Raw genomic sequence first — 27,954 nt, forward strand, 5'->3', positions numbered from 1 at the left:
CTAGATCTAGAATATTCCAGAAAAATACTAGGGGTATAATGGACATCCACATAATATTTCATAACAGTATTTTCTTTGAATCTGTAAAATGCATAAATATCGTATGACTGATTATCAATGATATTATCTTTTCTCGTAAAAAAAAAAAAAAAAAAAAAAGCATTCTAGCGCTAGGCTAGCGAGTGGGGGGATCAGTTTGAAGGATGGAGTAGAGAGTGAGGAAGGCTCAAATTTCTCCCACAATTTTGTCACTTCCCTTCAATTTCTTTACATTTATTTATTTTATTTTTGGCAGTTATTTATTTTCTTGTTGTTGTCCTATAACTATTATATCTTCCCTTATCTTTCCTCATCCAATCCAAAAAGGGAGCATTAAATTAATCGAGTATTTAATTATAAGACTTATAACCCCACCGACACCATATAAATATCACCTCCTTTTTTCTACTCTTTTTCCATCCTTTTTTTCTTATAAACTCATCAATCTTCAAAACCTCCCAATAAAAAACCACAACCCAAATTTAAAAAAAAAATCAAAAAAAATGTCAGATGTTAGCCAAAACCCTAGTTTTCACCTCTCAAAACCTCCCCATAAGCTAAAAACTAAACCCACCAAAAGAACAACAAGATCTAGAAACAAGAATAACAACACGGCTACCACGGCCGCCTCCACCACCAACAACAACCACAACAAGCCACTCAAGGTGGTTCACATCTCTAACCCTATGAAGTTCCAAGTCGCCGCAGCTGGGTTTCGAGCCCTTGTCCAAGGGCTCACCGGCCGCGACGCCGTAATCGACTGGCCTGAGGAACACCAACCCGACTTCGAAGTTGTGGCGGCTGCTGCTGGCGTTGCTGAAGATGATACTGCTGAGGATGATAGTAGTGCTAACAGTACGGATGATCAGGTAAATGATCACCACCATCATCAGCATCGTGATGAGGTTGTTAATATGTCTGCCTGTTTCGGGCCGTCCGATCATTATAATCTGATGAGCTTTGATTATTACGGGGCCCACTTTAATGGTGACGTCATTGTGGATGACGATGTTGAACAAAGCATGGTTGTTATGGATGATTTCCGCGCTTTTTTGGGGGATGTTAATCAATCATTACTTCATTATTAATTAGAGAAAGGAAGCAAGAAATGTGAACTTAATTGTTGTTTAATTCACCGATAATATGAAAGCATGGTTTCAGACTTCAGTCGTGTAAATTTGTTAAGTCTCGCCTCATAGGGTGAAGATTTTTCCAAGGCAATATTGTACTTCGGAGTAAAATAATTTGTAGATTTGTAGCCGGAAGGAAATTATTAATACTCCGTAGTCTGTATTACATAGTCAGAAGTAGTAAATAATGTAATGCAATGAAAAATCTCTAGCCAAATCTCAAAAAAAAAATAAAAAAATAACATGATTCATTTGTTGTATGTCTCGAATTTGCCTAGATTTAGCTAGCTTTCAAATATTATTTTATTTGCTTATTTAATGTACTTATTTTATTAATTGATATGTGAAATTATTATTTATTTTTTGTGTGATTACGTCGCAATGGGAAATGAAAATTTAGTTACTTCGTATAAATATCATTGGTGGGACAATATCAATGGAAAAACACACACAAATCTTATCACAATTTCAGAGTTATTACATTATATGAACGATTGTTTGTCCAAGTAAACTTCAATTTCATGTTATTGTAATGTCACTCTTATGATCAAATTGCATAGAAATCAAATAATATTATTAGGAATGTAGGTATGAATACACATTAGCTAATATTCGGCGAAAGTAAGATATGATGTAGAGCAGGATCAATAGACAACGACAATGAAATACTTGCTCAATGATTAGGACGTACACCCTATTTTTAATAATGATATTTCTTCGTCCCGTCAGAAAAGAAAAAAAAGAAGACAACTCTTATCACAATTTCTGAATTATTACATTATGTAAAATTGTCTCTCTAACTAAACTTCACTTCATGTTATTGTAATTTCACTCAAATAGCATAGGAATCAACTAATATAACGGAGTATTAGGAATGTATATGATGTACGAATACACATTCGACAAAATACGGCGAACGTAGGATATGATGTAGAGCAGGATCAATGGACATTTACAATGGAATACTTGCAGATGATTAGGACGTATACCCTACTTTTTAGGAAAATTTGCCAAATACAACCTAGTAAAGTTTTCTATTTGCCAATTACAACCTTAAATTTCTATTTTTGTCGATTACAACCTCACACTTATACATCCATTTTAAATTACAACCCGAAATTATTTTCCGGAAAAAATCGCCGAAAGATGAAATAGTTACATATTTTCTATAAAAAAAATTAAACCGATAAATAAGAATTAAAACAAAAAAAATAAAAATTATCGAAAAATTATATTTTTTTTGTACTTCATAATTTTTTTTAATAACGTTATGACATCATTTTCCGGTGATTTTTGCCGGAAAATGGTTTCGGGTTGTAATTTAAAATAGATGTACAAGTTTAAGGTTGTAATTGGCAAAATTAGAAATTTGAGGTTGTAATTGACAAATAGAGAACTTTATTAGGTTGTATTTGGCAAATTTGCCTACTTTTTATAATGATAGCATTTCTTCTTCCCGGCAGAAAAGAAAAAAAAAACACACACACCTTATTTTGAGAAATAAAGATCTGAAGGTTGCAAAGTCTTTTAAAAAATCTCTCTAGTCATTTGGATAGGTAGGATGACAAGTTCTTTTTCATCTAAATTTGCAATTTCGAATTGGATTCCTTTTGTATTACACATGAATATGTTTTTCCTTCACTCCAGACCATCAAAATAAACGAATTAGTGTATATGAATAATGCAAAAAGCACCAATTGTTTGTTGGTTTAGTGGTGATTGGGGCTGAACTTGGTAGGGAGAACTCGTATTCGATCCCCCGCAACAACAATTGGGAGGGGACTGGAACCTATCCACCCAGAACTCGCCCCGAATCCGGATTAGCCCTAAGGGTAAACCGGGTGCTAACACCAAAAAAAATAATGCAAAAAGCAAAGTGTTGCAACTAACACGGAGAAAATAGTTGTTTCATTGACTCTTAGAAATAGTTCCCCAATTGTTAAGCCTTAGGCGTTAGTCAAATACGTTTGCCAAGGGAAAAATCTTAAATTGTCAGATTGTGCCCTATTCGAATTAATCCAATCTGTTTTGTGCATTTCGATTATTGCAAGTTTTGATTGACAAGTAATTGTGTGCTTGTATGCAAACTAAACTATGATCTACAACAATGAGAAATTGAGAATGCAAGATAAATTGAAGGATAAGATGATTATGAACAAAGAAATAATTGCCACCTTTTTTCAATCCAGCAATAGTTTATACTCCCTCCGTATTTATTTAAGAGATACACTTAGCCGGACACGGGTATTAAGGAGAATAATTGAATGAAATAAAATAATAAAGCAAGTGGGGTTGGATAGATATTTTAATAATTAAACAAGTGGAACCATGTCATTTTGGTGGGTGGAAGGTGGGGGTGAGTTTATGAAATTATTTGTTTAATAGGATGGTGGGTCATAGGGTAAATTAGATATATTATTTAATTAGATGGTGGGGTTGATAAGTTACTAAAAATGGCAAGTGTATCTCTTAAATAAATACGGCCGGAAAAGACAAATGTATCCCTTAAATAAATACGAAGGGAGTATATGATTGAATTTTAAACATACTTCTAATAAAATTAATGATGATCATATGTAGACAACAAAGCCTTTTAATAGCTTCCGTTAAGAAGTTCTAAATGATAAAATATAAATAATTTTGGTTGTACATAGCAAATTGTCAAAAAAGCCATCGAACAACGACTAATTATAGGTTAGTAGCTAGAGTTTCATGTGGCGCTCTCCGATCCTTATCAAATAGCTGAAATATTGAAATCGAAACTTTAAGATTAAAAATAAAGTTTTAACTAAGGTATGACATATTACATGCTATTATTACAAAATGAAATATAAATAAGTATAATAAAAACGGGCTTGATTATAATATTCACAAAATAAGAGTACAAATGATATTCATGCAATGGAACATTATCCGAGCTCAAAAACTAATTTAGTCTTAGAGTAATCCCAATGATTGTAGATAGGGACTTGTTTGCAATTATTAGAAATTCCAAACTACTAAGTTGATTATTGAAGTTGAAATGATAAATTAGCTTGGCCGAGCTATCTAAGCTAATTTGCTTGAAAAAAACTTGGCCAATGAAATACTATTAAATTTAATTAAATTTAATTTAAAATATTAATTGACAAATATGACTACATTAAATATCAAACTACTCCGTAATAGCTAATCATTAGGATACCAACTAACTAGAAGAGAAGTAAATTGAGATATCATGTGACATCACAAACTAACTTAGAATTAGTTTAATGTTGCAGATGCTCTCAATAAGTAGAACTTTTACTTTTAATATGCAATCAAATAATGTCCCTTGTTGATAGGACAATTAGACAGCTATGATGAATCACGGAGCTTTTTTAAATTTTCCACTCCTCATGGTAATTAAGTACATTGATTATATCATAATTTCAAAAGAAAAAAAGAAGTAATTGTGTGAAAAGGTCAAAATAAAATGCTTTAGGAATCCCAATATTCAATGCACGTGCAAGAAATGTGATGGAGTATATATAGTTTGTCAAAATCTCATTAGTTCACACATATTCTGAAGCTCCGTTTGGTAAGACATAAAACGTTTTCGTTGTAAAACGATTTTTTATGAAAAACATTTTCACGGGAAAACACAATTATAAAATAGTTTTTTTTTGTTTGGTACCTTAAAGGAAAATAGGAGAAGGGAGAAGATGGTGAAGATTGAAGGGAATAAAGAGGAGGGAGGTAAGGAGGAAAGAAGGAAAATTGGTTTCCCTCCCTTTCAAATGGAAAAGGGTTTTCCACCTTTGAGGAAGTCATGGAAAATTGTTTTTCATCCCTTACCCAACCAAACAACGTAAAATGATTGAAAAGGGGAAAATCGTTTTCCATGAAAATGTGTTACGCCCTACCAAACGGAGCCTTAATGGAGTCTACATATTCCATTTTGATAATTGGTTCACCCCATTACTCGGGCAGTTCTCAAACGGAAAGTGATTTTAATATTAAAATAACAAATTAAGTGGTATACCAAAATCGATTAGTTTCTGTTTCAAACTCTTGCTGGTCTAAAAAGACATATTATATCCCTTTTAAATGATCATTATAATTTTCGTTTTATTATGTTTCATAATGTTATTTACATTGTGCTTTATATTATTTTTGACATAAAAGTTTATTATCTTACTCTACTTACCCTACATCATTTATAACTTCTCATTTAATTTCCCTTATTTTATTATTTTTTTCTTACACCTATACACACTTTTACTCATATATCTTAAGAAATAAATTATTAAGTGTAATAAGAGGGAAGGAGAAAAACGTAAATGCACTATTGTTATGGAAAAGACAAAATAAAGAGAAGGATTTGGGGGTATTTCAGTAATATATACCACTATTACATGAATAATTATCAAAGTTCAAAGCTTTATAAGTGTTAGGATATATCTTACTTTATCAATAAATTATTATATTCTATCACCTTTTCCCACACTCTCCCTAACTCTTTGTCTATTTGTACAAACAGTAACCGTAAATCAGAAACGGGGTAGTATATTGTTAAAAAAAAAATTATTATTCACCAGTGGTATACCAAAATCGATTAATTAGTTTTTGTTTCAAACTCTTGCTGGTTTAAACACATATATTGTTTGAAAAAAAAGAAGTATAATCACAGTCATATATTCAAGATTACTCCATATGATACGACTTATTTGTAGTTGCATTTCCCTTATCATGGCCTATGCTACACATTTTAACCATACCATAACTAACTTCCTCTGAAGTCCAATCGGTCTATAGAAATTATAAACAATTACTACTTCCCAAATCCCAATTATTTTATTAAAATTTATACTAAATTGTATCTAATTCACAGATCAAGTTCTGCATGATTATCGATGTTCATATGTTTATACTTCTTTCGTTTGTTATTAGTTAACACATGTATTTTATCATGTTTTATAATGCAATATTTCAAACATTGTCACAACAGAGAAAAAACAGTTGTCGAACGGATTGGTCCTATAAGAGCTTTGTCTATATGTCTGTGTGTCCCAGCAAATGGCCGTAAAAATCATTTCCCATCATTGTTGCACCCATAAGTTTCTGGTAGCCTGGTGGGTTCAATTTCAACGCCTAGAGTACAATACTGCACTTTTCCTTTGTGTCCAACAATTTCATCATAATGACCCTAGCACATACTTAATTAAGTGGATTCAATTGAGATCTAACGTGCACCTGTAACTTCTCTCTACGTATGAGGAAAAAATATGATAGAGTATTTTTGGGTTCACGACTTTACGGTGCACCAGGCCGGGTACACCTAAAAAGTTTTAGGTCTTTATTTTAAGAGATAGTCACACTTTTCACTGCAAATAATATATGATTGATCCATTGTTAGTTCACGCATTTTTCTTTGACCATCTACTATGATTTTCAAGTAGGGTAAATTATACAACGCATTCTAGCTTGTGAGGTTTTGTTAGATTCATCTCGATATATTTCTAAAATATAATAATATCAATCTTTTTTTTTGTGTGTGGATGAGCTACAAGAGTAATACACTAATACTCTATCCGTCCCATAATACTCGTTACACTTTCTTTTTTCATCCGTCCCAAATTACTCGCTAAACTTTTTTTTTCCAACCCATTTTAGGAATTTTTTTATTATATTTTATTAGATATCTCTTTCTCACTTTGGCCCACCACACAAATATTTTAATTTCAACTCTCCTATCCTTCAATAAAAAAATATCATACATTCTCTTTCCTCTAATATTACGGATATTTCATGAAATGCCCTCGAGTTTTTCCATAATTCACCAAACGCCCATCAAGTTTCAATAATTCATAAAATACCCCTCACAATTCGTACAAATACCCAACATACCCTTACTAATAACGGACCGTTAGTCTGCCGTTAGCCAAGTTTTCAATTCACCCAAATGCCCCTATTCTGAAACTTATTTCACCAAATGCCCCAAACTTAAATATAGCTATTTTGATGTTTCAGCGACTAGTTTTTGTGTTTGAAAGGTAGCTGTTGGTCACGGTTGACTATAAAAGCCCCTTTGCTGAATGGTTCTTGTAAGTTAGATGTTATTTTGATTTCCTTTGCTAATTTCATAAGATTTTTGTCATGAGTTTTCTTTCAAAATCATCATCCACACCCAATGAGTCCACATATATTAGAGTACCTACCAATTTTTGTTATTGTGGTAGGAAATTTGTCATTCGAAGCTTTGATACAACACTCAATCCACAAAGGTTGTACTACAAGTGTGATCCTTGAAACAATCTGAGATGGTGAAAGGGAGTAGTTGAGCAAAAAAACAAGGGGCAACAACACGAAGGACAATGCGGGGGAAGCTTAGACGAAGGAGAAAGTATTGAAAACAGGCGAAACAGTAAGATGCAAGAAGAATTGAAGCAAATGAAGAAGAAGCTAAAACAACAACAAAAAGTAGTCAAAGTTGTAATACAATTAAATGGGGATATTGATGTTTGTAATTTTACTGTTTGTAATCATGAAGTAAACACAAGTAATGAGAAACAAATTCACATTTCATAAATAATTGATGTTGCATAATCTGCACAAAATACCAAACTGGGAAGCATTTCTGTTTTTAGCTTCACTTACAAAACATCTTTGCACCAACTACATTTAATGTTATTTTCTACTCAATGAATATGTGCAAGATCAAAACAGATGTGCAAAAAACTACCCCAAAAAGCATTAGCAGCTATCCAGAAGAGCTTGTGGAACACCACTTCAACCTCCATTCCTACCACAATAACAAAATTTGCTAGGTACCCTAATATATGTGGACTCATTGGGTGTGGAAGATGATTTTGAAAGAAAACTCATGACACAAATCTTATGAAATCAGCAAAGTAAAGTAAAATAACATCTAAAATACAAGAACCATTCAGCAAAGGGGTTTTTATAGCCAACCATGACCTAGAACCACTTTTCAAACACAAAAACTAGCCGTCGGAACATCAGAATAGCTATATTTAAATTTGGGGCATTTGTAAAATAAGTTTCCTAATAGGGGCATTTGGTGAAATAAGTTTCAGAATAGGGGCATTTGGGTGAATCGGAAACTTGGCTAACGGCAGACTAACGGCCCGTTATTAGTAAGGGTATGTTGGGTATTTGTACGAATTGTGAGGGGTATTTTATGAATTATTGAAACTTGATGGGCGTTTGGTGAATTATGGCAAAACTCGAGGGAATTTCATGAAATTTCCGTATTAAAATACCTCACTAACTTCCATCACATCTATTTTTTAATAAAATAATAATTGATAACCACACTACTAATTATCGCATTAAACGGTGTTTCCAGCAGAGTATAACGACTATCTGGGACAGAGGGAGTACTAAATTACAAACGGATGAGGGGATTTGAACCTGAAACCTATTGTACACAAACCTTCGTAATTAACCCACTAGGCCAATACCTCATTGGTAATAATTTTTTATACCCTGAAAGTTCTTTACGCCGTCAAGTATGTGTTCAAAGTATGAAAACATTGACCGTAAATTAAAACGTTATCATGTAAGATCTAGTTAGATTGATCTCGGTGTGTATTTTTAGAATATCAACTTTTTATAATTTTTTCATATACGGAATTGAAAAAATGAGTAATTAAATATTGCATTGGATTCCATGCAAATAGTGAACGTAAATTATTTTAAGGAACGAAAGTAGCTACACCCTGTTCCCAAAAGTTCTTCCGATTTCCCGAAAGCGTTCCTTTTTGTTCTTTCCATTGTGGATTTTTCCTTTTATTGGCAAATTTTTTCCCCTAAAATACCCTCATTCTACAATTTAATTTTCTTCCATTTTTTCTACAAAACAAAACGTTTTTTTTTTTTTCAATTTTTCTGTTTTTAGGTGGTAAAAAACAACTTTTATAATTTTTGAGGTGGTAAAATACAAGTTTTGTTTTTTTAGGTGGTAAAAAAGAACTTTTCGATTTTTTTAGGTGGTAAAAAACAATTTGTCCATTCATTAATTCTAAAAGTAAAATTTTCTAACTTTAATTTTTTTTCTTACTCTTACCAACAATATATGAAGATTTAATTTTTTTTTTATTAATCCCCTCCCTGATTTCAATGACATAAGGGAACGGAGGGAATAGTAATTAGCAACAAAGTTTCCTATCTTTTCTATTTGTCTTCTGTTCTTTAATCTGTTGTCGAGTAAAAAAAAAAAGTTTCTAGCGATGGGGATTGAAATGATTATTAGTACTTGGATTTTGTAACATACTTGGCCAACTTGTTTAATGTCTAGGTGCATGAATGTTGTCTTCCTAGCTTCAACTGTAGCCTGCTCATCTGAATCTACTCATCTAGCTAGCTACCTACCTAGTTCCATATTTCCATACCTCCAACTTGGTATACCATGGGCTGCTGGGGGGAGGAGATCCTCTCCATTTCCTAAATTAATACTCCGTAAGTCCGTATGGCTTATTTAATATCAACCTAATAAAAATAAAAGTAAATACTTACAATTTCCGTTTCAAAATACTCTTTAGTCTTTACGGTTATTATTTGTACAAATATTAAAGACAAAATAGAATGTAAAAAAGTAATCCCTATGTTCTTGAATGTTAGTCTCTTTTGGAATACAATCCGACTTAAGTACACTTGTGACATGAATATCAATAGATCTATCCCATGTGGGTAGGAGAGATAAATAATTAAAGAGTATAATGATGATAAAAGCTAACTTGAGCGTAAACAAGTGGGTCATATGTATATTTACAAGGGTATAATAGGGATAAATATTGGACAAATAGGGAAATATTATAAAAGGGACTAACAAATAAAAACAACTCAATACGGAAAGATGGCTAACATTCAAGAATGGAAGAATTATGTGAGTATAATAAAATATGGATAAAGTAATGTACATGTGTAAAAAAGTGGGTGGATGTAAGAAAAAAATGAATAAATTAAGGGAAAGTGAGTGAAACTTTGTAAATGTGTGCGGGGGGGGGGGGGGGGGGGGGGAGAGCCGGAGAGGGGTAAGATAGTAATTTCATGTCTACAAATAGAATAAAACACAATGTAAAGAATATTATGAAACTGACTAAAATGAAAAGAGTAAATGTCATATTGAAACAGAAGTAGTAGTATCAAGCAATTGTGAATGTATGAAGGGGAAATATAAGAGGGTTTATTGGAATTTTTGTGTAATACCTCATATTTTTCGTAATTTATAAATATATTTTATTGTATTTATAAAGATTTTTACGAATTTAATTGCATATAATGGGAATTAAATGTATTTTATTTTCAAATAATTTAATTATTAAGCATTTACGAAAATCAGATTTTGATTAAATAAATTAAACGAATTTATTTATTCGGGAATTGTTGGGTCGTATTTTGAAAACGAATTTAATTCTAATCTAAGCCCGGTCCAATTTCATTGACAAACCCAACAAGGCTTGTAAGAAACTAATTTTAATTAAGCCCGTAAGCAAGCCCAACTCAAAACCCTAAAACCTAGCCCATGAGGAAAGCAAAATCTATAAATACAACCCTTCCCCTCATTAAATCCCCACATTAATTTCAGAATTTTTTTTCTCTCTCTCTCTCCTCCCTTGCGGCACTCTCTATCTCCTCTTGCTCTCTTTCTTCGGCCGCAAGCAAGCAAGCCAAAATGGCCTTGCTCGCTGCCTAGCCCGCGCATCCCGCACCCAGCCTCATGCAATGCCGCGCAGCGCCCAGCGCACACCCGTGCCTCGCTGCCTGCCTGTCTGCCTTGCCCCGTGCCTCACACACTCCCTCACACACCCCCTCGCATCCCCTTGCTGCCCAGCAACGCACACTGCTGTGCGTTGTTGCTGCGTCGTGCTGAGCAGCCCGCGCCCCACTCGCCCCTGCTCGCAGCGCACCCGCGCACCCCTGCTCGCCCCTGCCAAGTGCTCGTGCTGCTGCTGTTGCTTCGTACCGTTGCCCCACACCCAACACAATCTTGTTGTGTGTGTTTGTTGTTGTTGATCGATTTCCGTATACTTTTTAACTTTTCCAAATTCCGTTTTAAATTATTTAATTATTATCATTGTTTTGGATTATATAAATTGCTGGGAACGGTTATGAAAACCGTGTTTTAATATTGTCGTATTTAAAATTGATAAGATTGATTTTAATCATAAGAACTATTATTTTCAGATTTAATGATTAAATAAAGTGTCAATTTTTAAGGTCAAAACATGGCTTTATGGATGACCTATTGATAGGATTTTATTTCCAATTGTTCAAGCAATTGATTCACATAATTTAATGACGATTTAAATTATGGGAATCAACTTAAATTTTCAGATTTATTATAAAGCTTTAAAGTGTTGATTTTAATGATTTTAAGGCCAAAAAGTCAATGTTTTTATGCTAGGACTTGAGTTGACTATTTGAGACTATTAAATTAACGAATAACGATTAATTTCTAAATTAACCAAAGATTTTAGAATCTTAAATAGTTGCTGGAAACTTAGTAAACATGGATAATAATTAAGTTTCTCCTTTGTGTTTATAGGAATTGATTTCTAGCTTGAGTCGTGATTCGCACAGTGGCCCCCGTACTTAGGTATTCTAGGTATTTACATGACTAGGGTGACCACCTATCCCATGAGGACTTTATGATGTGTTAGATTGTGAATCATGTGAACTTAAAGTGTTGAGAATTCATGTTTGATGTGTGAACAAGCATGTTGGGAATTATTATTGAATATATGTATTCTACGTGAATGAGCATGTTATGGATTGATTAATGCTTTATGAATTCTATTGAACAATCATGTTGTGGATTTTTATAATCGTTGAATTATGTCAAGCATGTTGTTCGAATTGATATGCATGTATGAGTGTTTTGCATGCAAGTTATTATGATTATGCTATTGTACGGGATGTCTAGCATACTTTGAGCCTATTGGATATTGCCCCAGTGCATCGTTTATTCTACCGCTGTGTAGAATACATTTAAGAAGTTTATATGAATTGAATTAAGGACTATTCATGCTAAGGGAACACCTCGCTTGTTAACAGGCAATGTCGGGTTATCTTAAACAGTGTTTTTGAGAAGGAACAATGGAGTAATTTCACTTGAGTCCTATGTTTGATCACAAGTCCTAAAGGATTAAAATGAAGTGTCATTGTTTAATTATTTAATTGTGTAATTGTTGAATTTCTTGCACGTTATGTCATTGGGTTGAGTCTTGAACATAACATACTAATTAACATAAAGTGTAACCCGAATGAGCTTCAAAACTCTTGGAACGTATATACCTTGAGTATGAACAACGGGGGGAGTCGCGTCGGAGAAACCCGTACTCCTTGAATGATACAAGACGTTGTTTCATTCTTTTGGTTAATTGCTTATAAAATGCGTAGGAATTCCGTCTGTATGGTCCGACTGTCGGTAGAAAGCCCGACCCTATTTATTTGGTGCTTGGTGGGCTCCCAACACCCTCAGTTTCCCTCAGTGCTTTTGTTATTATATTTTACCCGTTCGAAGCTAATTCTTATTAATCTATGAGTTAAGAGTCGTGTCAAGTCTCGAGTATGTCTCTATGATTAATTGTTTACTTGAATGGCTTTTGAATGTGGATTATCATTTTTGTTGAGTGAAGCATGTTAGACTAGGATTTCATTCTAGCTTGTTCGTACTCAGCTTTTGCTGACTTCGTGCTTCATGTCTTTCGGTCATGGCCTTCGCCTTAATGACCCTATGATGATCCATCATTGCACTTGCATTGCTGGGGAGTAGTTTTCAATAAGCATGTTTGTAGAGATAACTTGCGGAAGAAGTTATCATGGGAATAGTGTTGAGAGACTATTTCATCTTTTGTATTTATAAACCCTATTTTGATTTTTAGTCATGACTATCACTATTACTATTTCTATTATTACTTAAACTATAGTTAATGGATTTTAAACTATTTAATACTTTGGTTTTGGGCCGCAATGGTTCCAGTTTGTTAAGTGACCATTAACTATTTAATATGTTTTGAAAGTTAGTTATTTTGGCTGCGTAATTCTGGTAAATAGCCTTAACCGTTATAACGGTGACGGTAATATCTTGGTAATTCTTTTATATTAGTCGGAAAAAGGTAATTATAAATATAAGGAATTATCAGGGTGTTAAATTTTGTTATTACTAACTTATATGTAATCTTAAGAGAGGAAATGAAAGAAAAGAAAGGGAGAGTATCCTAACCCACCTGCTTAAGTAACGAGTGAATTTAGAGCAACTCCAATAGTGAGCTACAAGGTGTTGTGGCTAAGTTTGCCATATCATAGTTTTAGCTATACAATTAATTTAAGCTACACATTTTTACATTGGTGGCCACAGTAACTTGTAGCTATAATATTTAATTTAAACAATTTATTTATTTGAGCACCTTTGTTTTTTGAGCTACCTGCCCAAAATAGCTGCAAGGTTTTAACAGCTGTGTATGACATTGTTGTACCAATGGCGGGCTACATGCTCACATGTTCATTTTTTTAGCAGATCCATTTTTTAACCATTGGAGTTGCTCTTAACCATCGAATATCCCCGATCTGCCTTTTTTTTCCCCAGAAAATTCCGGACTTGATGGTTTACTACGGGATTTTGGATGAACAACAAGTATGTACACAATGATCAATTTGTATGAACATGAGTTAAGGTAAATTTACATATATGTTTATTATAAGAAACTCTGAATGTATTCCCTCTGTTCCATAATGATTTTCCGATTTAATTCCACTTTTGCGTTAATATTGCACATTTGATATTAATTTAATCACTAATTACAAAATATTAAAAGTTATAAAATTTTGATAGTCATAAAGTACTCATTTAGACAAATCAAACAAGACTACACATGAATATAATTTTTTTCCTATATACTTCGTATTGAAAAGAATTTATAAGATTCTCTTCAATAGTGAATAGTGTCAAAAGTATGAACTGGAACTGATATGACTATGCCCAGTCAAACAGACACCTTATAAAACCTAAGCGTTAATTTAGAATCAAACGAACCTAAACTAAAAAATTTGATCAACGGATCAAATAATAAACCAAACTAGAAATGCTAGTATGAGAGTATAAGAACCTCACATACTAGCATTTCTAAAGCCCTTTTAGCATGAGAGTATAAGCAACCTCACATACTCTCACATTCTCATGCTAATTATCAACTCAAGAAGTTATATGTCTAAATTCAAAGTTCAAGTTCAATTTTCAAAAAGTTCTGTAAGTTAGAACTACGTTCGGCATGATTCCTTAATGGGACACGTAGGCAACCTCAATTCGAGGACCGACCACCTTAATATTCAAAAAATTCAAAGTTTTCTCAATTAGGGCGTCCTAAAAATCAAATCAAATTCAAAACTCAAAAGTTTAAATGTGCGAATAAAAAGCATGTTCACAATTTTCAAATGATATTTTATTCAAATGGCTCTAAGGCTTTAATTCAAGCTAATTCGATTTCAAGGTCGGAATCAAGTGAAGCAAAGTCATTTCAAGCCTTTTTAATTCCACCAAACACATTTCTAAACACATTTCTAAACACACTCTCAAACACATTTCCTACAAATACAAATTTCAAACACTTCAAGCCTACAAAGTTCTGGGATTGGGCGACTATGCTCTTGAGCCTTAACGCTTTGAGTATTATCCCCTTGCCCCTTCTTGTGATCATTCATCCACCTTCCCCTTTCCCAAGCGGCAAGAGAAGGAACTAGCAAACTTTCCAAGGCGAGATGATGATGAACCTCCTCTAAACCTAGAATGGTCAAGCACCGAATGGGCCAAACTCTCATCACTCTCCCCATAAGCAATTGATGCAGGATGTCTAGCCTTAGAACCTCCGACTCCCAAATATTCGGAGAGAGAAGCATCCCTCTAGCTTGGACCTTTCATCCATACGACGTACCCCGCAGATAGAGTAGCTGGCTCAGGTGGGAATCGAATATTCAAAAAGGGTTTGGCAATCCATTACCTCCTCCACCGTGTAAGACGGCCAGTATTCAGTACAATAGGCTGCCTCTCCCTTTCCTCAAACACGTTGGCTCCTCGGCGTCCTTCGAGTTCTCATCCATGGCTGCAACAACGTTGGAGTGACCCCTCCTCAACCCCCTTCTCTTGAAGGAAATAATGCCCTTGGTCCAAGTATGCATTCAACGCTAAGTCTAATAAATGCGGTTCAATATTAATTAATTATGAAAGTTAATAATTCAGTGAGATCAAGTGAACTGTATGCCTAGCTAGAGGTCTCTTTAGTTCAAGTGGAATTAATAATATTAATCCACAACTTACTCTTGACTGAATCCGTAGGGTCACAAAAATAGTACGTGAACAGATCAAGTATTTAAGTGAATTAAATACTCCATTTATGGATATTCGGAATCGACGGATCTCGGTTCTAGTGGGAGCTGAAATGGTCAAAAGGCAAATTATGAATACTCCGGAAACGATGATATTGCCGAAAACGGAAATATGGATCGTATCGGAAATATAAATATTATCCAAGTCGTAGATGTTGCCAGAAACGGAAACATGGTACGTATCAGAAAATATTATTGGAAATGGAAATATTGCCGGAATTGGAAATATTGTCGGAAACGGAAATATTGCTGGAATCGGAAATATTATCGGAATCGGAAATAAATTCCGGAATCGGAAATATTAAATATTTGTTCGAAACGAAAATTAATTCCGGAATCGGAAATATTAAATATTGTTCGAATCAGAAATGAATTCCGGAATCGGAAAACGAATCGGAAGCGCGACATACGAAATAAATATCGGACGAGCTTGCTAGACGCAAGGCCCAACACGAAGCTAGGCCCGCGCCTAGCGAAGCCCGCGCAAAGCGAGCAACAACAAAGCAGCAGTCCGCCTAGCAAGGTAGGCCCAGCCAAGCGCAAGGCAAGGCCAGGCCCAGCCGAGCAAAGCAAGGCAGCAGGCTGGCAGCGCCCTTGCATGGGCCGCGTGCCAGCGCTGCTGGGCCGCGCGCGCACAACGCCCCTCGTGGGCTGCTCGTGTGTGTGTGTGTGTTGTGTTCGTGCATGCCTCGAATCCTTAGACAATAGAGTTCAAAGCTAAAGAAAGATTTTATGACTTTATTATTTCACCTAGATTTTATGTAATTTTACGAAGCCTTGGCTTGTATTTCAGTTGAAATAACATAACTCTTTTATATCATAAATCATCATTTTGATCCTGGGATCAATACAAATATCATTTCTTCCATAACATTGCATAAACATCATTTTATGAGAAAACTCAATCAAATCATATTATAAGAAATAATTCAGTCAAAACATAATTCATTTCCCGCAATTCAATAAAACATGTAAAAGCATTCAGTTCATAAATTCAATCATATCGTCATAAACACATTTAGAAGGGAATTGCGGGTACTAGCAATAGCCGTTACCTCAACCGTAGTTTTATACTTCCCGTCTGATGGATCGTTCTTCCTGAGCTCCAAGTCCGATTTCTTTCAGAATATTAAATTATTGAATTAGTACTACAACGGTAAATAATCTAAAATCAATATTTTATAAATAATAAAATTTTATAAGCAATGAATTTATACTAACGAATTCTAATAAAAAGTATAATTTTGTAAATTTATGAAAACGTTATTATCAAACGAAATTTTACTCGAAATATACTTATATATTTCAGAAATCGATTTACATGGAAATATTATATAAATTCGGTTTTTGCTAAATCAAGCTAGTAATTTATTTTATTAAAATCGATAGTAACACCTGAAAATCTTAAACAATTTATTAGTTAATAATTATATCATAAAAGTTTATTAAAACACATAAATTAATAATTTAGAAAACTTGAAATCGCAATTTAGGTTCTAACTTACCAAAAAGCCCAAATGAAAGTGGCCCAATCCAAATAGGGGTTTGGTTTTGGAAACCTTGATTTGGTTTTCAGGAAACAAAAGGGGAGGCACGAACAGAGGGAAAGGGAGGGGGCACGAACAGAGGAGCAAGGAAGGAAAGAGAGGAGGGAGGTGGCAGCTGGTTGGTCGGCGCAGCAGGGTTGCGCCGGAGGCGACGGCGATGGTGGTGGTTGGTCACGACGGCGAAACAGCAAGGAGGGGGAGAGGGAGGTTTGTGCGAAAAGAAGAGGAGAGGCAGGGGAGTTTGAGGGAGGGGTGTCTCGGGTCGGTTCTTGCCGGCAGCTCGCCGAGGATTGGGGCGAAGATTGATTGATGGTGGTGGTTGTGGTTGTGGTGGCGTGACGTGGTGTTTTGAGCATGGAAAAGAAAAAGAACAGGGGAGGCAATGGAGGTGGGTTGTGAAGAAGGAGAGAGAGAACAACAGAGGTACGATGGTGGTCGGGTGGTGCTGGGTGGTGTTGGTGATGATGGGCAGTAGGTGGTGGACAATGGGGGCAGATGGTGGTGGATAGTTGGTGGTTGTCACGGTGGTGGTTTGAATCAGGGAAGAGGAGGGAAGTGGAATTGAAATTGATTTTTGGTTTCAGGTTGAACTCAAATTCCGAATAACTGAATTTGTAAAAGAAGAAGAAAGAAGCAATTGGGACTTTGCAATGAATTATGTCTGATTTTAGGGAAGATAAAGAAAGGAGGATGGGTTTCCTTCTGGCTTATACGTGGAGAGCAAAGAGAGAAGAAGAGAAATGAAAATTTGATATTCCGAGGGCATTTTCGTATTTTTGCCTAGTTGAACTAAAATTCAGAATTGTTGTTGCTATTTTTGGAAACTACTAAAAATAGAAACGTTTAGCTAAAATAATTCTTTATAAAAATATCGTTAACGAAAAATAAATTCAGTTTTTGAATAAAATAAGAACGTTTCGAAATTATTAGAAATCTGAAAATAATTAAGATTTAAAAAGGTCGTTAACCTTGTAAATTAAATTGTTAAAATCTAAAAGGTAAATTGTGTAATCGATATTAAAATTCAAGTGAAATAAAATTTCGTTAATTAAAATAAAGTTCGAAATTAGGATTTAAAACGATTTTAGCTAAATAAAAACAATTAAGCATAATTAATTGAGTTTTAAAAATTCGGGGTATTACAGGATTAAACCCAATAGATCACTTGCTCTTTCTCCAACTTTAGAGAAAGGTTGCTTTGTCATTTTTCCAAGTAAGCCTGATTCGCATTTACCATAATCCTCTAAGTCAAATGGATCTATAATTCCTTCCTTTGAAGATTTTCTACGCGTTTCATGTTAATATGGCCTAATCACAATGCCACAGATAGGTGAGATCTGAATCATTCTTTTTGGCCTTTTTGGTATTTATGTTTTAAACTTGTTTGTCGTGATCTAGCACATAAAATCCATTGACTAATTTAGCAGATCCATAAACCATCTCTTTAAAATAAAACGAGAAACTATTGTCTTTTATTAAAAAGCTAAATCACTTAGCATCTAAGCAAGAAACAGAAATGATGTTTTTAGTAAGACTTGGAACATGGAAACACTCTTCTAGTTCCAAAACTAACCCAGAGGGCAACGAAAAATAATAAGTTCCTACAGCTAATGCATCAATCCTTTCTTCCTTTCCCACTCGTATATCGACTTCACCCTTTCTTAACCTTCTACTTATTCTTAGTCCATGTGAATTGGGACATAAGTGTGAGCCACAACCTGTATCTAATACCCAAGAAGTTGAATTTGCAAGTATACATTCTATAACGAAAATACCTGAAGATGGAACGACAGTTCCGTTCTTCTGATCTTCCTTTAGCTTCAAGCAATCTCTCTTCCAATGCCCGTTATTCTTACAGTAGAAGCATTCAGACTCAGAAGTGGGTTGGCTCACCTTCTTCTTTTCAGACTTGGTGCCGCCAGTTTGCTTAGTTGGGCTGGCCTTCTTGCCACCTTTCTTAGCATTCCTCTTCTCGCCAGATTTCTTGAACTTGCCACCACGCACCATAAGCACATCTTGCTTATCACTTTTGAGCGTCTTTTCAGCGGTCTTAGCAGACCGTGAAGCTCAGTGAGCGTTTTGTCCAGACTATTCATGCTGTAGTTCAATTTGAACTGATCATACTCCCTATGAAGAGAATGGAGGATGGTGTCTACAGCCATTTCTTGAGAGAACTGGTGATCCAACCGACTCATATTCTCAATTAATCCAATCATCTTGAGAACATGTGGACTTACAGGCTCGCCCTTCTTGAGCTCGGTGTCAAGAATTTTCCTATGAGTCTCGAATATTTCGACTCGAGCTAGATCTTGGAACATGTTGATAAGGCGTTTTTCCGTCGTTGAATAGAAAACCACCAAATCAAACAAAATTTATAAAACCACTAAACTAACCGGCTATATGGACTATAGCGGCAAGTATAGGGATCGTCCCATAGGAATGGATATGTTTGACTTTTCAATCTACGCGTTCACAAGCTAGTTCGAATCAAAATTGAGTTTTTGAATTAATCTAATGAAAGCTAGAAATGCAAACAAATAAAGAAACTCTAGAGATTTCGGGAATCGGCAATGGAAATCGAATCAAAGGAAGCACAAGGTCAAAACATTCATGAATATGCAACGACTTAGCACATAGGGGAATAACATCTAATGATGAACCCGCCACCTCTCGGATGGGGCACGCGAAGCGTCTAATCTACGGAAGAGCTTTCGCCTAATCCTAGACTAAACAAACTTGCATATAATAGGCACCACTATTCACTTGCACAAACTAAGATCACAATGTCTTGCCAAACCTAGCCTATGCATTCCAATCGAATCCCAATCAAATAGCATTTGCAACTACTACTCAACTAGGCATGGATGTCCTATCACTAAATCACATTTAATCACAACATCAATCATGAATTTTCCCTAAAATTCCCCAAATTCAATCCCAAGGCTTCATCCCTAACCTCCAGACTAAACTACTCAATTAGCATGATTAACATCAACATTAAACTAACACTAATCCTAATCATGAAACTAATTGAATTAATGAAGCTAATTGAATCAACAAAAATCAGAAAATTCAAACATCCAAAAATTGGGGAAAAATCAAAGAAATTCAAAATTCAAAATGTGAAACTAATTCTAGAATTCAAGCATGAAATCAAAGCATAAATGAAATTAATGAAGCCATTAAAGAATTAAAGAACAAATCAAAAGGAAAAGAAGAATTATACCTTGAATTGAAGAATTTCCATCAAACTTGAAGAACAAAACTCAAAGCAAAGAGAAAAGAAATCTGAAATTTGATGATTGAATTCAATTTAGAATCAAGAATTTGAGGATAAGAATCCTTAATCCTAATCTCTAATCTAATCCCTAAAATAATTCTAGAGAGAGAATTGTAAGCTAAGCCTAAGAAAAATGAAAGCTAAAAATGAATTACGTAAAACTCAGTGTGAAAGCTTGCTGCGATTTTACATTTTTATAGTAGCAGCCCCGCAGCCGTGTTTGGTCGCACAAGGGACTTGTTTGGTCGCACAAAATCTGTGCGGTCGAACAAAGAGACACATTAGGTGGCACACCAAAAATTGGACATTCTGTCCAGCAACTCGCCCGCACAGAAGCTCACATTTGCTCGCACAGCTTTGTTCGATCGTACAGAACTTCATGTTCGACCGAACAGAACTGCAGGGCTGTTCTGCCCTATTCTGCGTGTTGTTCTGCTGTACTGATCTGCTGCGACTGCTTTGCCTTGCTGTGGCTGTGTGTACATGCTGAACGGAGAGCACAAGGCTGCTGTGTGATGGCTTAAAGGTGAGCAAGATGCTGTTGTGGCTGATTAGTTCGCGTGCCATGCTAAGCTATTGCTGCTGTTGTTCGCTTGAGCTATTGCTGTGAGTGCACGAGTGTAGCTGCTGGGGCTGCTTTGCCTTGGCTCTTGCGTGCACTTGTGGCTTCTCATGTTGCTGCAACGTTGTAGGCATCGTATGCAAGCTAGTTGCCTCGCCTACCACATTCAATAAAATCGTAGAGCATATTATTAAAATCGTAAATCAAAATATTAATTCGTTTAACGTTTTTGCAAATCGTAAAACATATAACTCGTCGACAAGCATAATGACACAATATTAACACGCTAATACTTAAAATGACTCTTACGCAATGAGAATGCGCACAAAAGACATATTTAGAGCAAAAACGACTAAAATATGCGCAAGACGAGAAAATGTAACGATAAATGCAAAATGCAACAAACGAACTAAAAACGATAAAACTAAGCGAAAATAATAATAAAATGCTAATAAAATGAACTAAAATCCTAAGTTAAGAGCGACATAAATGTCGCTCGTCACATGTTCTTTAACTCACTAATGATTGTGAAAGCATCTGAGTTGATGAACGTTTTCTGTAGATTTGCACTCATGGTTGCAAGCATTAGACATTTTACATCCTTGTTGGCATCAATCCAACGACCACTACTACATTTTTGATCAGATGCAACGGTATAGAAAAGCCTAATGCAACACCTTAGTGAGAACCGTTGCAATAGGGGGGCTAATGTAACGGTGTCTTGTGTAAGATTTCAGAAATTCGGGCTAATGCAACGGTGGTTGGCAACCGTTGCAATAGATGGTCAAATGCGACGGTATATTAGGCTAATGCGACGGCATATTAGGCTAATGCAACGGGTATGCTAATTTATTTTTTCCCATTTTACTTTATTTCCGCGCCTATTATTTTAGTTTATTCTCTCATATTATTTCCCTAAAATTTCAAAACCTGACCGCATACTTAATTTTCGGTAAAAAAAAATAAAAAATAAAATAAAACACACAAGCAAACACTGCCAAAAGAAAATCTCTAATTTTTTAGGAGAGAGACTTGAGAGAAAATAGGATCGAGTTTTTAGGGTTTCATCAAAATTTTGGCAAATTCTAACTATTTGGTCTGGAATTCGCAATTAGGTTCGACATTAATCGAATTTCTTGGGCTGCGACATTCTCTCACGTCGCTTGATTGCTGTTCATCGAGCAGGAGGGTTGATTTGGGCTTCGCATAATAGTTCGAACAGGAGGGTCTGGAATTCACGATATGTATAATTACAATTTGTTTTTTTTAATTTCTTCATAGTTGATTATTGGAGCATATTCTGTAAATTTGTGATATTTGATTTAGTTTACTGAACTTTGATGATGGAAGGCAGAATAGTCGTGATATTTGATAAATCTGTGATATTTGATTTGTGAGCCAATTTGTGATATTCTTAGTTTACTAAATTTGTGATATTTGATTTAGTTTACTAAACTTGTATTGAAGGCTAGCTTTTGAGCACCAATGAGAACTGAGAAGACTGGTTATTAGTTGAGATTAATACCCCTTAATTTTCCCCCAAATTCCCAAATTAATTAGAAAGGGGTATGTTGTTATGGATATCAGAGTAAGGGGGAATGTTGTTTACTCAGTATTGGGATATTCTGGAAAAAAATGTTGATAATAAAAGGGTCATATTTTGCTTGTATCTAGGCAAAAGTCCACGAGAGAATTGAGGTTGCCATTTTTCAAATACCCCCTTTCCCTATGCAAAATTTTACTAATTATTGCAATTTTGAGAAGAAATTAAGAAAACTACAGTGAAATAAGAAATTAAGAAAAATTAAGATGGGTGTGTGAAGAGGGTAGATGATGAAGGCATGGGTGACTGAGAAGACCGGTTATATACAATTAGAAGCCTAGAAGACACCGACATCCAATTTTATGAAAATTTTGCATATTTTTTGTTCAAAAGTGAAGTGTCTAGGTGTAGTAACCACGTCCCAAGTCAAGTATTTGACACGAGGACTTCAGAAAAAGTGAATTCCCGGGTCAACATAGTTTCACTTTGTAAGCGCTAAGGGCTAACGGGACCTCTGGTTCTGTATTCCTAGAATCTCTTCGCACTCCACCAAAGTAGGATTTTGAACTCAAGAGTTATAGCTTATGGAGTAATTTTTTTGTTAGCAATGTAGCATTCACTGCCTTCTTGAATAGCTACTGTCTACTATTGTGCTGTAACTCTGTTCAAGAAACTTTGACCTTTTATCATTGCATATTAACATTGCCATTACACACTCCTTTTCCTTTCCTTGTTCCTCTTGATCTTTCCTATCTTCATTAATAAGCATTGTTCTGGACAAGGAGGGATCACACAAGGGCAGAGGGATAAGGTAAGTGAAAATCCACCCCTTAAGTCCGGTAATGAAACTGGACAAGGAGGCAATGCTGCTAACCCCAACTCTCATTAGTGGTATCTTCTATAAAACATCAACAGATATTCACTACTCTACTATACAGCAACAACAAATAACCATCACATCTTTAATCCAAAAGAATGAGGCTGGCTAAACAAAAATGGATTTCATCCCCATGAGTCGCTCATGTTAATAGGTATTCAAGTCCATTGCTATAAGCAACTATGCAAACAATGCTGACATTTTCTTTTAACAACACTGTATGTTTCAGAATTCAGGTATGCAAATTAAGAATACAAAGGTAGAATAATAAAGGTTGAGCAATGGTTCTTGCTGAAATTCAAACGTTGAACAATCATTCGAGAATCAATCATTTATTATCGGGAATTTGGAAAGTATGGATCTACTAGGTATATTGCATTTTAGAGTATAAAACTGTAAAACAAAAATGGAAATTTGAGGAATCCAAAAAACATTTTATGACACTACAAGAGGGTAAAATTTTGTGGGAATCCAACTCTAGATTTTGATCTAAGACCTAAGATTTTTTGGCAGGTCTCCTTACTTTTACACAGTTTTGAACCTCAAAAGTAATGAAAGTAGTGGAACACTATTAAAAATCACTTGTAAGCCTTTTGGTTAATACAACATCTAATAGATACCTTAGTTTCTGTGGTCATGCTAGAAAAAATATCAACAATTTAATTCATCAAACTATGGCAGAGGTCCACTTTTTGGTAAACTTAATCAATTAAAATCAAATTAGTATAACACAAATAGCAGACATGCAGAGCATTTCATTACCTGCGGTTTGGACCGTCATCAACAATACTTATGTGTGTTGCTATATCCACATCAACCTGACCAATTTCAAGGTAGTTGAGAGATCAGAGAAAAAGAAGAAATTTATATCATTCCAAGTAGCAACTGAGGCATCACTCGGACAACAAACTAGTTAGCCATTAAACCAAATACTTCATCCGTTCCGGAATACTCGACCCGGTTTGACCGGCACAGAGTTTAAGGAACTTGAATTGACTTATTTAATTTAATAGGTAGTAGTTGATAGTAGGGTATTATTTTAATGAAGTTAGTGGGAGGTGGGTTAAGAGGTGGGGTTGGGGGAGAGTAGATGTTGAATTTTTAATTATTTTTTGTGTGGAGTAGGGGGTAGGTGGGTTAATAGGGATGGAGTGAGAAATAATATAATATTGTTAGAATATTTCCATTTTTAGAAACAGATCAAGTATTAAGGGACGGCCCGATAAAGAAAACAAGTCAAGTATTCCGGGACGGAGGGAGTATTTACTTTTTTCTGCAATGTCTCTCTTGGGATCTTTAGGAAAAAACTTGGCAAACTAAAGCATTGATATAGTCAAACAATTTAGCAAACATGAAACTCTGATAAATAAATAAATAAATATAAGTCAACACTATCAGCTGACAAAGAATCAATGAGAGATAATTGTCTACTCCATTTAAAATGAATATATCATCATCTTCAATGAGAACAAACTGTGTCTTACTTTTCTATGATACCCTGCAGGCCTACACTAGTTTAAATATCAAAGGATGCTACACTAATGTGACTGTTCTCTCATTGATTCAGTTTTTCCAGAAAAACCCTTTCAGTTTGTAGAACGAGAAAATGAAAATGAAGATAGGGAAAATGAAGATAGGAAAGATCAAGAAGAACAAGGAAAGGAAAAGGATTGTGTTTGTGTGACAAGATGTCAAAAAAATACTACAAGCTCGAATTATTTCCGAGCTCGAATTACTACCACCTTATTTCCGAGCTCGAATTACTACCACCTTCTACTCTTGATGACCATCTACCTAATGAGGTATGAAAATTGCCCTATGGTCTAGCTCTTTTTGTTTTTTTCTCCTTACACTAGTAAAATTACTTTAGATGATTTCTTGAAAGTTTTTATAGTTTTTTATATTCATATTAATTGATTGATTATATGGTACGTCGCAGGGAGTCGAGTTATTGAAAGAGGCCGAAAGGGAAAGAGCTAGCAATGGATACTAAGCATAAATGTACACCTAGAGATGGTCATCATCATGGTGCTACAAAGAAGATGCCCAAGGTCAGATAACTATATTGTGTTACTTGTTAGCTATGTTCCAAATTTTGGGTTTATTAGTGAATAAATGTCCTGTTAATAGTCTTGTGTCCTAGCGAACCTTATTTTGAGTAAATTTTCTTAAATCAGGTGTTTTGAATGTAGAACTCATGGAAAGATGTTCTCCTTGTATGTGTGTTGAGAAATCAAAAACTACTCAGTATAAGAACCTGCAGTAGTGATCATCAGTCCGAAAGTTATTTGATCAATCATTTTCGAGCATACCTCATTGTTCTGGACATATTGGCTTATAGTTTTCTTGAATATGTCCGGGTTTTAAACAATATTCAGATACTTGTTCAGTCTTTTGTTGAGATGCGTATGTAACAGCATGGCTCCTCTATGCTGTTATTTTGTATTCTATAGTCATCGATGTATGGATGTGTGTTTGTTTAGCCAATATCCCATCATTCTCACGGAGATCTTTTCCAGAATTGATCCATTCTGATCATGTTGATTCGGTCTCCCTTGCTTCAGGTGGAATGTAGCTTTCCTTTCATTTTTCTTATGTTCCTTAGATTACCATTCCACTCTTCTCTGTCCATTTTTAATTTTACTTTCACCGTCCTTTTCTCTACTCGGAAGTTTTCAAACCCTAGGCTATCCATCATTTTAGTTAATTTTGTTCAATTTCGCGGAAAAGCTTCTTCCTCCTGATTCTGTACAGGTGTGCTGTGAATGGTCTGGTTCTTTTTCGGACCATTTTTATCTCTGCAGATGGGATGCAGTCCTCAGGAACGCCCTCAAATTGATTTTGATTTTGATTAAAATTATCAATTTGTTAGCTAATTAACTCGCTCCTATGACAACATGAATGACAACATGATGACTGTGACCAAACAAGAAGTAAGGCTTGAAGTGTGTTTTGTAAGGCTTGAAGTGTTTATCAGAAGTCAAACATTCAAACATTCACTAATTAACAGGAAAAATTATTATTACAATCTTGCTCCGCTTTTTGAGAATTATTATTCATCTTTGATCTTCTAATTGCCCCACATTTAAACTTTTTGGATTTAAACTTGTACCATCTTTAATTTGTGCCCATTCGTGATTTAAACTTGTAGGAGCATAGTGAGCTAAATGGAGAAGAAATGTAGATCTAACAATGAGACGGTCGAGGCTCTTGTTTGTTTTAGGCAATTTTGGGATTTCTAGTAACGTTTGAATTTGTTTCTATGGATTTTAATTTATGTACTTTTGTCATTAAAAACACTAAATTAATTAGTGAACAACTATTTTGTAATGCATGTGTTCTATATGGGCACTAATATATATTGTAATATTACTCTTTAAGTAAATGAAAATCTTTTGTTATTGGCCTCCATTCTTAAATTATAATTATTATTATTGTTATTATAAACCGTTGCATTAGGTGCCCAAAAGTTTTTTTTGACAAAAAATTACCGTCGCATTAGGGAAGGGGCGTTGCATTATTTCATTAAGCCATTGTAGGTACCCGTCGCATTAGCTAAAATTACCCGTCGCATTAGCTAAATTAACCGGCGCATTAGCTAAATTAACCGTCGCATTAGCTAAATAACTAACGCGACACCTCATATGAGACCCGTCGCATTAGATGGAAATCTAATGCAACGGTATCAATTTACTGTCGCATCAGGTAAATGAACGTCGCATTAGACCTAATGCAACGCCACCGGGTGCATGGGTCATTTGGCGTCGCATTAGGTCTAATGCAACGGGTTTTCATGCCTACTGCAACGATTTTAGGCGTTGCATCTGACTAGAAATGTAGTAGTGGACTGAGGGCTGTCTGAGTGACCCCTTCGCCCGCGGCTTCGCGCATCGCCTCTTCCTGGAAATACTCCTTTTCTTCCTGCATAAGAACTATTTGCAAGTTCCTTTGCCAGTCAAGGAAGTTTTTCCCGCTCAACTTCTCCTTTTCGAGAATTGATCGGATGTTGAATGAATTCTTGTTTGCCATAATTAAAACCAAAATGGAAAAGAATAAACAAATAAATAACTATTCACAGTTTCTCTTAATAAACTTAAAAATTCTAGCATTCATGCATAATTCAATATTTATTAAGCATTTTATTCGAGTTTTGTGTTCCGACAGGTGTGAATAAAATTAATCCAAGATCCTTAAATCATTGAAGAATTAAGCACATTATGTATTTAGACTCAATTCTAAAATATTTTAGGTAAGCAAATCCTTTGCTAATAGTCTAGAAACTACTCTTGGTTGATAGGTACGTCTAAGAACTTATTAGGTAAACCTATCTCATTTGCCACGACATAAAAGGACTCCTTACTTATATCGTGGAGTTTCACCAAAACTAACATGTACTCACAATTATTTGTGTACCTTACCCCTTTAGAATCAACAAGTAACACCTCGCTATGGCGGAAAACTATTACTTAGATTGATGTAAAGGTTATCCAAGTAAGCGTTATTTTGGAATGACACCTTTTAACTCAATTTTTAAAGTTTGGAACTTAAGGCTCTTACTATGTTGGTTAGATTTTAAGTGAACTAAAATCTTTAATCATGCAACATAATC

General features: G+C 35.0%; 1 protein-coding gene and 1 long non-coding RNA gene across 2 annotated transcripts; both read left to right on the plus strand.

The window, feature by feature from the left end:
- Positions 1-445: 445 nt before the first annotated feature.
- On the plus strand, positions 446-1,528 carry LOC110795995 (uncharacterized). Its single transcript, XM_022001026.2, has one exon. It carries the CDS (start codon positions 543-545, stop codon positions 1,125-1,127), a length of 585 nt encoding a protein of 194 aa, XP_021856718.1. The 5' UTR covers positions 446-542; the 3' UTR covers positions 1,128-1,528.
- A 23,327-nt stretch (positions 1,529-24,855) lies between these two features.
- On the plus strand, positions 24,856-26,756 carry LOC110795996 (uncharacterized). The gene is made up of 3 exons (XR_002535495.2): positions 24,856-25,147; positions 25,285-25,396; positions 26,497-26,756. It is a non-coding gene; the product is annotated as an uncharacterized lncRNA (long non-coding RNA).
- Positions 26,757-27,954: the final 1,198 nt, after the last annotated feature.

This window comes from Spinacia oleracea, chromosome 1 (genome assembly GCF_020520425.1).
Source record: "Spinacia oleracea cultivar Varoflay chromosome 1, BTI_SOV_V1, whole genome shotgun sequence".
NCBI classification, from domain to species: Eukaryota; Viridiplantae; Streptophyta; class Magnoliopsida; order Caryophyllales; family Amaranthaceae; genus Spinacia; species Spinacia oleracea.